At 39.3% G+C, this 15,728-nt stretch overlaps 2 protein-coding genes across 14 annotated transcripts in view; one reads left to right on the top strand and one right to left on the bottom strand.

Moving 5' to 3' along the window:
- The window catches only part of CRH (corticotropin releasing hormone), a 201,973-nt gene extending 186,296 nt beyond the window's left edge, over positions 1-15,677 (top strand). For all 5 annotated transcript variants that reach the window (XM_072804452.1, XM_072804455.1, XM_072804451.1 and 2 more), the window contains one exon: positions 253-15,677. The gene's annotated coding sequence lies outside the window, so the exon portion shown is untranslated. The remainder of the gene's footprint in view (positions 1-252) is intronic.
- The window catches only part of TRIM55 (tripartite motif containing 55), a 44,843-nt gene that overhangs the window by 3,396 nt on the left and 25,719 nt on the right, over positions 1-15,728 (bottom strand). For 4 of the 9 annotated variants that reach the window (XM_072804414.1, XM_072804419.1, XM_072804413.1 and 1 more), the window contains exon 10: positions 14,396-14,483. The exons of the other annotated variants lie outside the window; for them this stretch is intronic. In XM_072804414.1, the coding sequence (XP_072660515.1) occupies positions 14,396-14,483 (88 nt within the window). The remainder of the gene's footprint in view (positions 1-14,395; positions 14,484-15,728) is intronic. 9 annotated transcript variants of the gene reach the window in all.

Here is a 15,728-nt window from a genome sequence, read left to right on the forward strand (position 1 = left end):
ATCCTGGTTTTGAATCCTTATTTACTAGCTGTATGTCTTGGATAAGTCAGTTAACCTCTCTGAGCCTTAGTTTTTTCTTTTTGTAAAATAGAGATGAGACCCTATCTCACAAGGCTGTTTTAAGTACTGAGTAAATAAAGTAATACACCTAAAACATTTTGCACATGCCTTACTTATATTACATGTTTTAAAAATGTGTATTTCCTCCTTCCCTCCCTCCCTTCCTTCCCTCTTTTCTTTCTTTCTTCTTAGTGAAGAGGCTTTCCTACCATGCAGAATCACCTGGGGACTGGGGACTGCTTATGAGGAAACATATACAGCAGCAGTGACCCCCAGTAAGGAAAGACAATTATATTTTCAATGCTCATCTTGTCAGAATTGGATATTATAGGATTTAATTCCTGTGGCATATTGTAATTATGATTATCCGTGACCTGTCCAGTGTCTCTCCATGTGGCCCAACTTTATATATGGCTCTTTCCTAAAGGAAGAATAAGTTAAACATTTAGAAACTTCCTTTCTATAAGTATAGCCCATTAAATCATAGTTTTTCCTATAGCCTTCCTCAAATAGAATTGTATAAAAAAAAATAAAAAGAATTAGATATACACAGTTCTTTAAAAAGTTTTCCAAATGCTGGTTCTCCATCACAGGAAATGATATTTCTTGGGAATACAGATGTTCCATGAAGCTGAACAAAAGACAGAAAATGACAAGCATTGAACTTCCCTACCTGCTTTTGAGTTTGTCCTGCGTTTCAGCTTACTTTGAGATGTATAAAAAGATGAAGAAAGGATTATTATTTCCTTATTACTTCTAAATTTTACACATTTTTCTCAAGAGACCAAACAAACTTCCAACCATCACCTAACACTATATTGTATCATCATGGGGCTTCAGATAATTTGAGAAATGAATTTTAGTCATAAAATAAAAGCAGGAAATGGATGAGGGAGGCGGCATTTTCCCTGTCCCAGCTGTGAGAAGCAATTCAGTCAAGATCCACAAAAGACCATAGAAGGGAGTGACACATTTGCTTAGGAGAAAGACTCTTTTTCTTAGATGAACTTGACCAGGAATGCTGGATATTCATGAACCAGACCTACTCAGAAAATCTTTTTCTTGGATTTTTTCCCTGTTACTACCAAATGTTTTTTGAGAGGGAAAAAATTAATGTCAGATTATGGTGTGAGGGTTTTACTCCATAGAAGAGCAACGTGATGAGAGGTTCTTCTACCCAGAGCTGCATGATGTGCTCACATCATCTAGAATCATTTCTTGTTGATGGGGACTAAAAAGCATGCATTCTTCCAGAGGCTTGTGGACATCTGTCTGTGTGTACAGGACAGTTCCAGGTTATGGACAGTGTTTACTTGCTCTGAACTGTGTGGCTGAGTGGTATTTTGACAAAAGTTTGAATTAGTTGCAAACATTAAAAAGTCAGGAGCAAGAATGTGGAGAAATAGAAGCCCTTGCGCACTGTTGGTAGGAACATAAAATGGCACAGTTGCTGTGGGAAACAATGTGGCAGTTCCTCAAAATACTAAACATAGAATGTGACCCAGCAAGTTCACTTTTGGGCATATACCCAAAAGAGATGAAAGCAGAGACCCAAACAGATATTTGCACACCTATGTTCATAGAAGCACTATTCACAGGATCCAAGGGGTGGAAGCAACCCAAGTGTTCATCAATGGATGAATGGATAAGTAAAATGTGGCATATACATAGAATACTATTTTTTTATTTTTATTTTTTTTACATAGAATATTATTGAGCTTCATAAAGGAAGAAAATTTTGACATGTGCTACAACATGGATGAACCTTGAGGACATGCTAGGTGAAATAAGCCAGTCATAAAACAACAAATACTCTGTTATTCCACTTCTAGAATACAAAAAGTTTCTAGAGTAGTCAGGTTCATAGAAACAGAAAGTAGGATGGAGGTTGCCATGGGCTGGGGGAAGGGGGAAAATGGGAAGTTGTTTTTTAATGGGTATGGAATTTCAGTTTTGAGAGATGAAAAATTCTGGAGATTGGTTGCACAACAATGTGAATATATTAAGATTACTGCACTGTATGCTTAGAAATGGTTAAGATGGTAATTTTTATGTTACGTGGGTTTTAACACAATTAAAATTTAAGAAAAAAAAATGGAGACTTCACATTAAAATCTGGATTTGCAGGTTCTCTTGGCAAAGCAGAAATGTGGCAATCCAGAACCTGCATAGAGAGCCTTAGCTCTCTCCTTGGACTGGATATGTTCTCTCTCTCTCTCCTTCTCTCTCTCATCTCCTGATTTCCATCTTGCCTACTACTCCCTTTTGCCGCCTCTGCTGCAAGGCTGATTTTAGGGGCCATTTGTACTGTGCTTGTATAGTTGCTATACTCAGAGTAAAGAGGAAAGCAAACTGTATCTTGTATTTATGCTTTGATTAACATTGCTTTTTTTACCTGGCTTGCTTTTTCATTAATGTTACCTTTGTGGTCTCTAAGGCTAGTTTTTTGTAGGAAAGTCTCAAAGAAAAGAACATGAAATGCTCAATGGAATCTTTGGCTTGATTTTTATGCTAAATGTGATGTTTTTTTAAAGCCAACATGCTTCTTTTGGCAAGATTCTTGACAATCAAAGCATGAAGCTGCCTTCAATGCTTAATTGAAGCCAGATGTGTCCCTGCACACTTAACATGGGGGCGATAACTGGGTGCAGTTTAGTGAACATGCTCTTTTTTTAGCCTGGGGGCAATAGCAGCAACCCCTTTACCTAAATGCATCCTGTACCACATAATTCACTGACTGAACAAAACCAGATGCTTTCCTGATAGTCACTCTGGCACAAGTCTGGATAGTCACATTTAAGAGGGAAAATATTTTTTTAGCTGGCCCAAAGTAGAAGAGTAAGCTCTCTGATCAATCGCTGGTGCCCTCAGGCTTCCTGTAGGCTTCCCAGGGGCTTCAAGAGATGCCAGCATCTGCTTTTCTCCAAATCATCATTCTCTCTACCACCAATGATCCTGGTCCATTATCATTTACCTGCCTGTGTTCCATTTCCTCAGCTCATCCAGGTGATAGTAATTTATCTGACAAACTGAATTACAACCAAGACATTAATGGATGATGATGGTTTAATGCACACCGCTGCCATATAGCATGAAATGTCCATGTCTTATCCTGAGGGACAACTGTGGTAGACATGGGAGCCACTATTACAGGCCATTGAAGGGATACTGGGGCAGTGAGGAAATTTGTGTCTAAGTCTCCATGCTTGGGCCTCTATCTCTTCTCTGCTACAGGGAATGCCAGTCACAAATTCAACCTGACAGAAGGATCTGGTTAATACTACCTATTAAATTCCAGTCTTCCCTGGCCAATCCAGAAGTTCCCTTGCCCATCTATAATGAAATCCATTTTCCTTGAAGGAATGTGGATAGAAGGGATAAAGCTAGACTTGAGGCTTCTGAGTGGGCAACCACTCTGTTCCCACCCTGACCTACTAGGCTGGTTCAGAGAAGCAAAGCCAGATACTAGGAACAGGTGTGAGTAGGATTGCTGAGGTCATGCTTATAATGCTTATTCAGAAAGCCTAAACCTCAAGCACTGGCCTGCTCCCTACTTAGCATTCCTGAACCACAGGCCCTTGGATAGCTTAAGCATTATGGATTCAAGACTGGAAAAGAGAGTATGGCCAAGAGCCTGAAACATGCATCAGTATCTGAGGAATAATTGAGGTGTGGTCTGTAATTCACAGCCAAGAGTCTAAGCCCTGGAAATTCTGCTGGGCTGGTCTTTAACCATGTCATTTCTTTCACAGGAATATAGACATTTCTGCTTGGTGGCAGAGCAACTGAGATGCATTTAGAAAACACAGAGCTGTGTAAATATAGCACACTCTCCATGAATGCTAGAGGAAGAAGAAAAGAGGTATTCTCCAAAGGATCTACAGAAGGAAAACACCCACTAAAAAGCATTTTTTTCTTGGGAGGATCCACAGCTGTACACACTAAGTAAAAAAAGGAGTGAAGGGAGGGGGTGCCTGAGTGACTCAGCTGGTTAAGTGTCCAACTCAATTTTGGCTCAGTCATGATCTTGGGGCCCTGGAATTCAGCCCTGCATCCTCAAGCTTTGCACTCAGTGGGGAGTCTGCTTAAGATTATCTCTCTTCCTCTGCTCCTCCCTATGGCTGCTCACATGAGCTCGCTCTTTCTCCCTCTCTTTCTTTGTCTCTCTCTCTAAAATAAATAAATAAACCTTTAAAAAATGGGCAAAGGGATTTGATTTGGGGGCTTTGTTGTTACTAACTGCTTCTTTTTGCTAAGTGGAGACCAGAAACCAGAATCATTTCCTCAGATCTATGAAACAAGAAGAAATCAAACCCATCTACTTTTTCTTAACCCAGAGTAAGATTTATGGTGTATAGTGTTTGGTTTGTTTTAAACATGGTATTTAGGCATTGATGGGGTCAGTATGGGGAGCAGGAAGAAGCTAAAACGGTATCATCGACTGGCAAAAACTTAAAGCCAGCCTTCTTCTCAGATATGGACGTGATGATGGTGTATTCAGCGTAGAGTGTGTGTTCTCACCCCTCTGAAAGAAGTACTGAATTACAAAGAACTGCTAGTTGGATTATTAATTCCTCACACACAGGAGTTTCTGGGTCTTGTGAAGGTTCTCTCTAGAGCCATGGGAGGTTGACAGTATTATTATGCCCAATTTATGGCTGAGAAATCTCAGGCTCAGGAAGGCTGAAGACCTTGCTCAAAATAACTCTAATGAGAGTGCTGAGAGTTAGTGACCACAAATCCAAAGACAAAAGCTGGTTCTATTGAGCATGTGAGACTTGCGGGAGAGGCACATTCCACCTCTGAAAGTCAGAAAGAGGCATGTTGGTCAGCAGCATGCAGTGCAACTAACTAAAGGATTGGAGTGCTGTCATTGCAAAGGTCAGCTACGTGCCTGCAAGCACTGGAGGCCTAGAAACTGTCCTGTGAGGCTGTGCCAATGTGTCAAGAGTGGTGAATCAAAGAAGGGGAGCCCTTGCTCACACTATTTCTGCTTCAGTCATCACCCCAGGTAAAGTAAGGGTTCACTCACTTTTCCTAGATGTAAGCTTGGTGTATAGTATATTGCATATGCACACTCCACAGTGGAGGGCAAGGGATCACTGAACTCTTAGCTCCCACTGCTCTGTAACCTTGAGCAAGTCACACATCCTCTATGATCCTCCACCATAAAATGTGTAAGTTTAATGATTCCTATTGTACAGAGGTGTGAGGTTTAAATGAGAGAACCTCTGCAAAAGACTTTCTAAATGATAAAGCAATGTACACATATTAGTTACAGCATTGCCACACGGCATTGATTTTTCAGATGCATTAACATGGTGGTAGATTAATTCTTTGCTTTGTGCGTTGTAGTAGGAGAAAAGGTATCGCATGGAATTCACTGAGATAGGTAAACAATGACAGAAAACATCCACAGTATGTACAATACTAACAAAGGTCTTAGGTTAAATCAGAATAATAAACAGTTTTAAGACACAGGAAGCAAAACTCGACTAGCTATGTCTAACAACTCCCCGAGAGAGCTCTCCCTGGTGCCTGCGTTACTGTTTTCATGGAATTGTAGGGCTGTAGGCACGGGTTGCCAGGGGAAATGAATTCATTATACTGCTCGCACACAATTTATATTATATTTCCCTCTTTGAGATGGATACATCCATTTTAGCTTTCTATTAAAGTAACCTTTACCAAGGATGCTATTTGATCCTGAGAAATATAGCCTACAGTTTTAGTATAGATATTTTTTATCCTAGAAAAGCCCCCAAATTGACAGTTATTAGGATGTCACTTTCCCAACAGGAAAAAAAAGGCCAGAAAAAGAATTGCAGTTGAAAAATACAAATGAAAAAGCATTAATAATGTTAATGCAATGGTCTCATTAAAACTTACTTAAGAAAAACCTTACTCTCTCCTACAGCTTTTTCTATCTGAAATAACTGCATTTTATTATCATAATTTCTTGTAATTGCCAGAGTTATTAAGTCCTGGATAGTGCTACATAGTAAATGTAGGCCAGTCCTGAGCCCTGATCAATTTTCTCTCTATTTTTACCAAGCTTGAATTCCAGCACAGTCAGGGCGCTGGCAAATCAGTGATTTGTAAGCTTGAATATCCTAATTTGTAAAACACAAGCAGTTGCTCTCAGTAGGGATTTCTGTTTGAAAATAATTGACACCCTGGATCCCTCAATTAAATTTAGAGAACATAGTTAAATTTTCATTCATTTCAGTTTGTTTTGGAAAATTGAATAGATCATTTCAAAGAATACGGGACCTACAGTCACACTCATGGGAAATCATGTTCTTAGTCTCCTGCTTTGTTTTTTTAAATCTTCTGTAATACTTCGTGAGTGAATCTCACTCAGAAAAGCAACTTTCCAGCCCTCTGGCCTCCAACATCTCTCACCTCTCAGTCTCAAGTGGAACTAGAATTGATATTTGACCTTGAAAGCAGGATGAATGGTTTGGTCTCAAAGATCATTTGCATGAAAATAATTTTATCTTTTTGTGTGTGACACCTATGAAGACCCAGGGTTCCACATGCTGCTTTTCCTTGGAACTTCTAATATTCATCCTGTTTTAGGAAAATATGAATATTTTCTAGGAGACTGAATCTTGGGATGATGAGAAATTTGATGAGGTCTCAGATCTGGGGACACATGTATTGGTTTCTGAGAATCTAGGAAATAAACCCTTCAAGAAGGGAAAAGACTGCTAGCGCCTGCCTGTTAAATCATAGACTGGTTTCCTTTCTTCTTTCCTTCTTCCTTCCTCTTTCTTTTTTTTTTTTCTTCCTTCTTTCCCCTCCCCCATTCTCTCTCTCTCTCTGATGAAATGCTTTTAATTTTTCTCTGGGAGCACCTTTGTAACCTCACAGGGTAACATTTATAGTGCCTGGATTGGGAAATAAGATGGTATGGGCTGGTTTTCCTTGGTGACACTTGCTGACTGGCCTTACTTCCACACATTCCTTTTACTATTTCAGAGTAAAGAGATTTGCAAATGACCTATCAGAAAAAAAGGCTAGTATCCAAAATCTATAAAGAACCTATCAAATTCTGTACCTATAGAACAAATAATCCAGTCAAGAAATGGGCAGAAGATATGAACAGACATTTCTCCAAAGAAGACATACAAATGGCCAACAGACACAGGAAAAAATGCTCAACATCACTTGGCATCAGGGAAATACAAATCAAAACCACAGAGAGATACCACCTCACACTGGTCAGAATGGCTAAAATGAAAAAGTCAGGAAACGATAGATATTGGTGAGGATGTGGAGAAAGGAAAACTCTCTTACACTGTCGGTGGGAATGCAATCTGGTGCAGCCACTCTGGAAAACAGTATGAAGTTTCCTCAAAAAGTTGAAAATAGAGAGCTATTCTATGATCCAGCAATTACAACTACTGGGTATTTATCCCAAGATACAAATGCAGTGATCTGAAGGGGCACCTGCACCCTAATGTTTATAGCAGCAATGTCCACAATAGCTAAACTGTGTCAGGAGCCCAGATATCCATCAACAGATGAATGGATAACGAAAATGTGGTATATACACACAATGGAATACGACTCAGCTGTCAAAAGATGAAATCTTGCCATTTGCAATGATGTGGTTGGAACTAGAAGATATGATACTGAATGAAATAAGTTAGAGAGGGATCCCTGGGTGGCGCAGGGGTTTGGCGCCTGCCTTTGGCCCAGGGCGCGATCCTGGAGACCCGGGATCGAATCCCACGTCAGGCTCCCGGTGCATGGAGCCTGCTTCTCCCTCTGCCTGTGTCTCTGCCCCTCTCTCTCTCTCTCTCTGTGACTATCATAAATAAATAAAAATTAAAAAAAAAAAGAGTTTAAAAAAAAAAAGAAATAAGTTAGAGAAAGACTGTTATATGATCTCACTCATGTGGAATGTAAGAAAGAAAACAGGATTGTAGGGGAAGAGAGGGAAAAATAAAACAAGATGAAATCAGAGAGGAAGACAAAACCATAAGAGACTCTTAACCAAAGGAAACAAACTGAGGGTCACTGGAGGGGAGGGGGTAAGGGAAAGCAGTAACTGGGTGATGAACATTAAGGAGGGCACATGATGTAATGAGCACTGGGTGTTATATAAGACTGATGAATCACTGACCTCTACCTCTAAAACCAGTAATACATTATATGTTAATTAATTGAATTTAAATAAAATTTAAAGAATAAATTGAAAAAAAGTATAAAAAGAAAGAAAGAAAAGAAAAAGAAAAAAATAGAAAGAAAGCAAGCAAACAAGCAAGCTAGCTTGGTGCTGGAAATCCCTGGCCCATGATAAGGTGGCCTCTGGTTTAGATAAGACAAGGAGTGAATTAGGGCATAAGTGTGTCATGAAAATATACAGAGACATTAGCTTATAAAGCAATTTACATCAGAACTAAAAATAGGGCACCACAGGCCAGTGACAACTAGTCATTGAATCATAAAGTTCAGCCTAGTCACTTAAAAGCATTAGATATGTCAGCTATCTCAGTCTTCATATACTTGGCCCTGTACATTGCTGGAGGAGAAAGGGGAGACAGGGTCATTGGATTTGGGCTATCAGGCCTTCCCCATTGCCAGACACTTGGAACGCCTTAAGGATTGTTAGCACCTTTCTTCTCCAGGCTCTCCCCACCTGCCTTCTAACTTTGTTAAGCTACCTTAAAAGATAGTATATGTGTATGAGGACCTTCCTTACACCCAGTAAAGCAGGCAGCCATACACAAAAGAGAAAAGAATTTTGTTTTGTTTACCACTTATCTTGGGATAAATTCTTCAAGACAATAAAATAACGCTAAATATGAATGCACCTAAACAGAGTTTCAAATGCATGAGGCAAAAGTGATAGAATTACAAGGATAGATACACCAACTCACAGTTATAATCAGAGATCTCAAACTTCCTCTCTCAGCAATTGATAAAACAAGTCAACAGAAAATCAATAAGAATATTATAGATTTGAACAACACTATCAATTAACTGACCTAATTAACATTTATAGAACACTCACCCAACAACAACAGAAAGTACAATGTTTTCAAATGCACATGAATCTTCAGCAAAGTTGAACATATTCTGGGCCATAAAACAAATTTTAAATTTAAAGGGATTGAGATTCCTATAAAGAGTATTCTCTCTACACAATAGAATCAAACCAGATATCAAACAGAAGGATATCTGGAAAATCTACAAATATCTAGAAAATAAACACTACTTATCTAAATAACTCCTGAATCAAAGAACAAATCCTGAGGTCAATTAGAAAATATTCTGAATTAAATGAAAATGAAAATACAACATATCAAATCTTGTGGGATGTAGCTGAAGCAATGATTAGAAGAAAATTTATAGCATTAAATGCTTACATTAGAAAATGAAATATTTCAAATCAATAATTTGTTTCCACCCTAAGAAACTAGAAAGCAGAGACAAAATTAAACCCAAAGTAAGCATAAGGGTGAAAATAATAAAGAGCAAAGATGAATAAAATATAAAATAGAGAGAAAAAAACAATAAAGACAAATAAAACAAATAAAGTGGAGGGCTTACATTACCTAATATAGGGACTTTTATAAAGCTATAATAATCAAGACAGTGTGGTATTGGCAGAGGGACAAACACAGATCAATGGTTCAAAGTAGAGCCTTCAAGTAGACCTGAACATGTATGGTTATTTGAATTTCTACAAAGTCATCAAGGACTGAGGGAAAGGATAGCCTTTTTCACAAGTAGTGTTGAAACAAATACCTATATAGAAAATAGACAGGGATGCCTGGATGGCTCAGCGGTTGAGCATCTGTCTTTGGCTCAGGGCATGATTCCAGAGTCCCTGGGATCAAGTCCCACATCGGGCTGCCCACCAGGAGCCTGCTTCTCCTTCTGCCTATGTCTCTGCCTCTCTCTGTGTGTCTCTCACGAATAAATAAATAAAATATTTTTAAAAAGAAAATAAACAGTCAAGAAACATCCTCGATCTTTATCTCACAATACAAAAATTAACCTAAAATGATCTTAGAGCTAATTTAAGAGCTGAAACTACAAAAATTCTAGAAGAAAATGAGAGAAAATCCTTGTGGTTTTTGAGTTGAGCAAAGATTTCTTAAGACACAAAGAACACAAAGCATAAAGGAAAAAATGACAAATCGAACTTCATGAAAACTAAAAATGCTCTTCAAAATACACTTAAGAACATGTAAAAGCAAGCCACAAACTGGGAGAAAATATTTGCAAAACATGTCTGATAAGGGAGTTTTATCCAAAATAACGTTAAGAACTTTCACAACTTTCTAATAAGATAACCCAAAGAAAGTGGGCAAATGTGAACAGATACTTCATCAAAGAAAATATGAAAATGACGTAGAGGCACATGAAAAGATGCTAAACATCATTAGTCATTGGGGAAATGCAAATTAAATGACATAGCATACACTTCCATTAGAATGGCTAACCTGTGAAAGATTGAGGCAATACCCACTGGGATGCAGGGAGGGAATTAACTGCAAAGGTACATGAGGACACTTTGTAGAATGATGGAAATATTCTACATCTTAATTGTGGTAGTGGCTACATATTTGGCTATTTGCCAAAACTGAACTATAACACTTAAAACAGGTAGATTTTCAAGCCACATATCGTTCATCTCTTCATCTAGTATTCTGTGATTACCTCTACTATGTACATTCTAAGAATTTGCTCTACTGGGCAGTGATGTCTCTAAGTGTCTTTAGGTAGACTTTAGAGTTGAGCCATCATGGATTTTTTGGAGTTCATGGCATCAAAAGTGGCCATCACATCTGTGTAAATATTCAGCTGAAGGAAGAGATTTGGAAGAATTTGGGAAATGGACATTTATGGAAGAGCTTCAAGGCAAGACATATATTTTGAGAAATGCGTTGGACTATTTCACTGCGAACCTGTTACTACTGTCCCTAAGTGTGGCTTATGTCAGGCCTGAGTCTGTAACCCTCCCAATGAAAACATCCTGAAACAATTATAAAATTCTTAGTATAAAGTTTTTCACTCTCCACTGTGTCAATAGATAGACCTTTTCTTTGAGTAGTTGCTTCATTATCCCAGTGAGAAAATGGAGGCTCAAAGAAAATAAATGCCCAGAGTCGGTGTAGAGAAGCAACAGGACAGGAACCTAAGTCCTTTTTACTGATTTCATGGATCCTTCCAGCGCCTAAAACTTAGTAGGATTTCTACCCAACTTATCTATTTTCAGGCTTGAAGAAAGGAATGTGAAAAGGAGCTATCCTATTCTTTAAAAAAAAAAAAAATAGCTATGATATAGTAAAACTTTTTAGGTTCTCTTATAACCACAACTTCATACTCTGGTGACCACAACTTCATACTCTGGTGAAATCTATGAATTCTGGTTCTTTATAGAGGCAGAAATTGCAGAGATTTTAATGTCAAAGTCCCTATCTCCAAAGCAACTGACTCTCATTAGGATGTGGAGCCGGGGATGGAAGGTCCTCTGACCTTGAGGCAGCTGCCATAGTCCAGCTCAAGTATCAGCCAGAGCAGCTGCCAACTTAATCCACCATATAGGAAGACATTTCTCTGGAAATCTCTGTTCCCTGAGCAGCTCTCATTAAACAAATTGGATAAATTCTTCCACATCAGGCCAGTAAACTTCATTAGGAAGGGAGGAAGGGGAATAGGGAAGGTCTTTCATTGTTGCTGCTCCCACCTCTGGAAAATCTGCCACATGTATTTCAATAAAATACTCAATTGTCCATAGGTGTGGGTGGTGGGAGTGGTCCTTGTCTCAACACCCAGGTATGGTTTGCATGTAAGTTGTATAGGAAGAGAAAGGGCAAAGGAGGGAAGCAGACTGGGCCCAGAAACGGCCTCAAGAAGACATGCCCAGGAGATGAGGCTCACAGAGACTGCTGTCCAAGGGCAGCTGATCTGCCCTCTTCCCACTTTATTATTGCCCTGTCCTCTAATATTGACTATGTCACTTTTTCAAATTAATTTAAAAGTTAACGTATGAAGTAGATCAAATGCTATTTTCCCCAAATTCTCTTTGCATTGACTGAGCATCCAGCAGGTATGGCCTAGAAAGGTGGAAACTTAGAGGGCAATTTTGCAGCTAAAGACCAGTTCATGTCCAGGGGTTTTCTGGGAGAAATAGGATATTACAGGATTCAAAGTGCATCCTGCAGAAGAGTCTCTTGTCTATGGGATTCAGTTTTGCCACAAGGCTGAGGACAAAACTTGTTGAGAAATTTATTTATTTATTTTTTTCAAGAATGAAGGTGGGGAAGGCAACAAAGCTTCTCAGATCTAACAAAAAGCAGAATCCCAGTTCACCACTGGTGGAGACTGCTGATGTCTGGTTTTTGCCGTGACCGGTTTCTAACTCATAATCTGCCTATGTAATTAGGTGAAGAGAGAAGGTACAGGAGAAAGTGGAGATTGTATGGAATCAGAAATCACAGGCAGCAAAGGCAAGGGCAGGTATTACTGTATAAATAGCTGTGAAGAAAGCACCTGGAAACAGAACATTTGCCTTCTTAAAAGTTTGAAGGTGACTTTAGTGAGTTCACAGATCAGTATATGAGCCTGAGATGCTTGAGATTCTAAGGCAACCTTATTCCCTAACATGTAGTAAGGAGAGGTAAGACCACCTGGAAATAAAGGAGAACTTCTGTATCACATCCTAAATGTCCACGGAAAGACTAATGATAAAGTATGAAATTCCAATAAGCTAACTTTGCACTAGACAAATATTAATCTAGTGAGTTGGGTTCTGAGGTGGTAAAAGTAAAGCAGGCCTGCAAAAAATTTACAGAGGCCAGGAATCTGATACTATGGTGAGGTCTCTATTGATCTGTCCATATTCTTTGCAATAGTGAATGCCAATCACCGTACTCCAATGCACTCCCATAGGCCTCACCCTTATCTTAGCAGACAGGCGTGTGAATGTCAGGGTAGGTGACATGGACTCAGTGGATGGCAGACAAGAAGCATGACTCTCCCCCTGCAGCCTCAGAGAAGCATTACAAGAATATCTGGCAACAAACCCCAAAACCTGAATTCTCAGAATGTAAACTGAACTCTTCAGACAATTATTCAGATCCACGGTTACTCAGGATATTCCCATAAAATATGGAGTTCTCTCTCTCTCTCCCATTTGCCCCACTGAGCCCATGGCCAATACTTCTGCCCACTGCTCTTCACCACAAATAATAAGCAGACTATAAGGACACTAGGAACATTCTAGGGTACACAGGTTTCTGGCTATTAGACATTGGGGGAGAATCCTACTCACACATAGTTACAGACATGACAGGGACCCATGGAGATCCTACTGTCATTGCTGAACATACAGCTAATGAGGCAGAAAGGAACTATGATGGGAGCTTCCAGAAGAGTCAATGTCAACTCACGAAAAAGTCAATGAGCCAGAAATAGCTGAGGCCTTTCAGCACCAGTCACCCTGAATTGCTTCTGAGCTACAGGCATAGGGAGCTGGGCCTCAGGTTCAGCAGGGTCATTTACTCAAAAGGACATGAGGTTTAAATCTTTAGATATTATTAAACTGATAATCTTCAAAGGGCTATTTAAGGACTAAGATGCCAGTTCCTAAACAAATCTTGTAACAGTATTTAAGAAAAGGCTTGGCTATGTGAAAGGTGTCTCAAAAATAAAGGCTGTTGCCTTTATGACTTTTCTTTGGTTCTTATTCATTATGTCTGGTTAGATGAACATTGATCTTCCTGCTTTTTATTTATTCAGATCTCACCTGGCTACAATCTCCTTGATGTTGCTGCATCCGGGATACCTTTCTCTCAGAGATCTTCTCTCTCAGGAAAGACTGTAGAGTCTGATGGACTCAAAGAGAACTGAGAAGTCACCTGGCCCACCTGCCCACCAGTGCAAGAATTGCCTGGGTATCTTTCACAGGAGTCATCTGGCCACATCCTGGGTTCCTCTGGCGTAAGCAAATGAAATGTACCTACTTAATCTAGGAAAACCCTATATATTCCTGAAACTGGCCTCCCCTAATGGTCGTTTTGGAGGGTCCACTCTTCCTGGATTACTGAATAATTGCCCACTGAGTTACTGTTCTGAGTCAGGATTCCCCTCCATGCAGGATTAGATAATGGAGCAATTCTCCTCAGGAAGGCACCTTGAGGTGATTGCATCATAGGGAGCTTGAAGCCATGAATATTATCTAGAACTCGGTTCTTTTTAAATGGCTGAACCTCAAAGTTGAGTAGAAATTTATCTCTGAGCCTACAGAGTAGGAACATTATGGAAGAAACTACATGAGATGTTAGTTAAGGGAAAAGAAAATATTTCCTACCCATTAAAGTAAAAATCAAGCACTGAATCTGACGCCAGATGTAGTGAAGTATAAGAAAAGCCAAAAGTGCTAGGCAGATTGCTAACTCCTGTGAGAAAACAAGAAGAAAGCTTCACTGATATTATCACAAATAATATTTTTCAACATCATTTAGATGGATTTTGCGTTTTGGTTTGGAGCCCTGTGAAATGCTCCTATTATGGGGTATTTATTGCACCACTGTTTTCACAAAACAGCTCCTCCAGACTCAACTTCCACTAAATATGTAAGAAATCCAGTGAACTTTCCAGAAATAAAAGTTCCTTTAAATTTTCTAGAAAACTTTACACTATATTTTTAACCTAAAAACTACCTCAAAATGTTTCCTCACATTATTTTTGTCATTTTTCACTTGTGAAAATAAGTATATGACACAAAAGCATGTTACTTTCAGTTTTCCAAAAATAACTTCCTTTTATTACCTCATGAAATTAAGGTTCGCTTAAGCAGATACAGTCAAGACAATAAGTAAATATTCTGATTTTTGAAAAATGTATTTGTTGTTCGTAATCACCTGGTGACCCAGGAGCACGGAACCAGGGAATATTTCTTTGACATTCCTTGTCTGGACAACACTCGTATCCACACATCATTTAAGAATGTTCATAGGTATGGAGCAACCATGAGCATTCTTCCTTGTGAAGAAATGATAGAATATTTCTTCTATGGAATCTTTGAGCCATGCAAACATCTAACCCATAGTGGGAAAAAGATATGGCCTTCAAAGTACATTATAAAAAGGAAAAAAAGTATTAAGTGGCCCTTAAAAAAAAATCCCAGTGTAGGAAAACCTGTGTTTTTCTGCTCCCAGCAGCACATGTTTAGGAAGAGCTGGTTTAATCAAGCCAAGACTATCTTTTTCTAGCCATAGCCAGCACACTCCCAGAATCCATGAATCAATCAAAGGTTATTTTCCAGAGCAGACTTAGAACTCAATTCAAATGTGTTCCTTCAGGGTTGCTGGGAATGACACAGAAGCAGGTGATTAGTCTTTGGAAGCCCAAGGAGGACACAAAAACGGCTAAGCAAGGGCAAGTGGCCTTTGCAAAGGGGAGCCTGGGGCAGCAGCCAGTCACCGCAGACAAAGCAGCTTTCAACTGCATGCTTCAGGGCCAGGCTTGCTGGTACCCCTCCCCTGGGAAGCCAGGTGTGAGGTCACCACATATGGGTAGCGTGAAGTCCGTGTGTTTCCTTTTTTTGTTTTCCCAGCCTTAAAAAGAATAAAAAAAAAAAAAAAAAAAAACCCAGCCCAAATTGTGGGATGAGTGGTTTTCTGTTTTTTTTTTTCCCCAAG

Source organism: Canis lupus, chromosome 28 (assembly GCF_048164855.1).
Source record: "Canis lupus baileyi chromosome 28, mCanLup2.hap1, whole genome shotgun sequence".
Classification (NCBI taxonomy): Eukaryota; Metazoa; Chordata; class Mammalia; order Carnivora; family Canidae; genus Canis; species Canis lupus.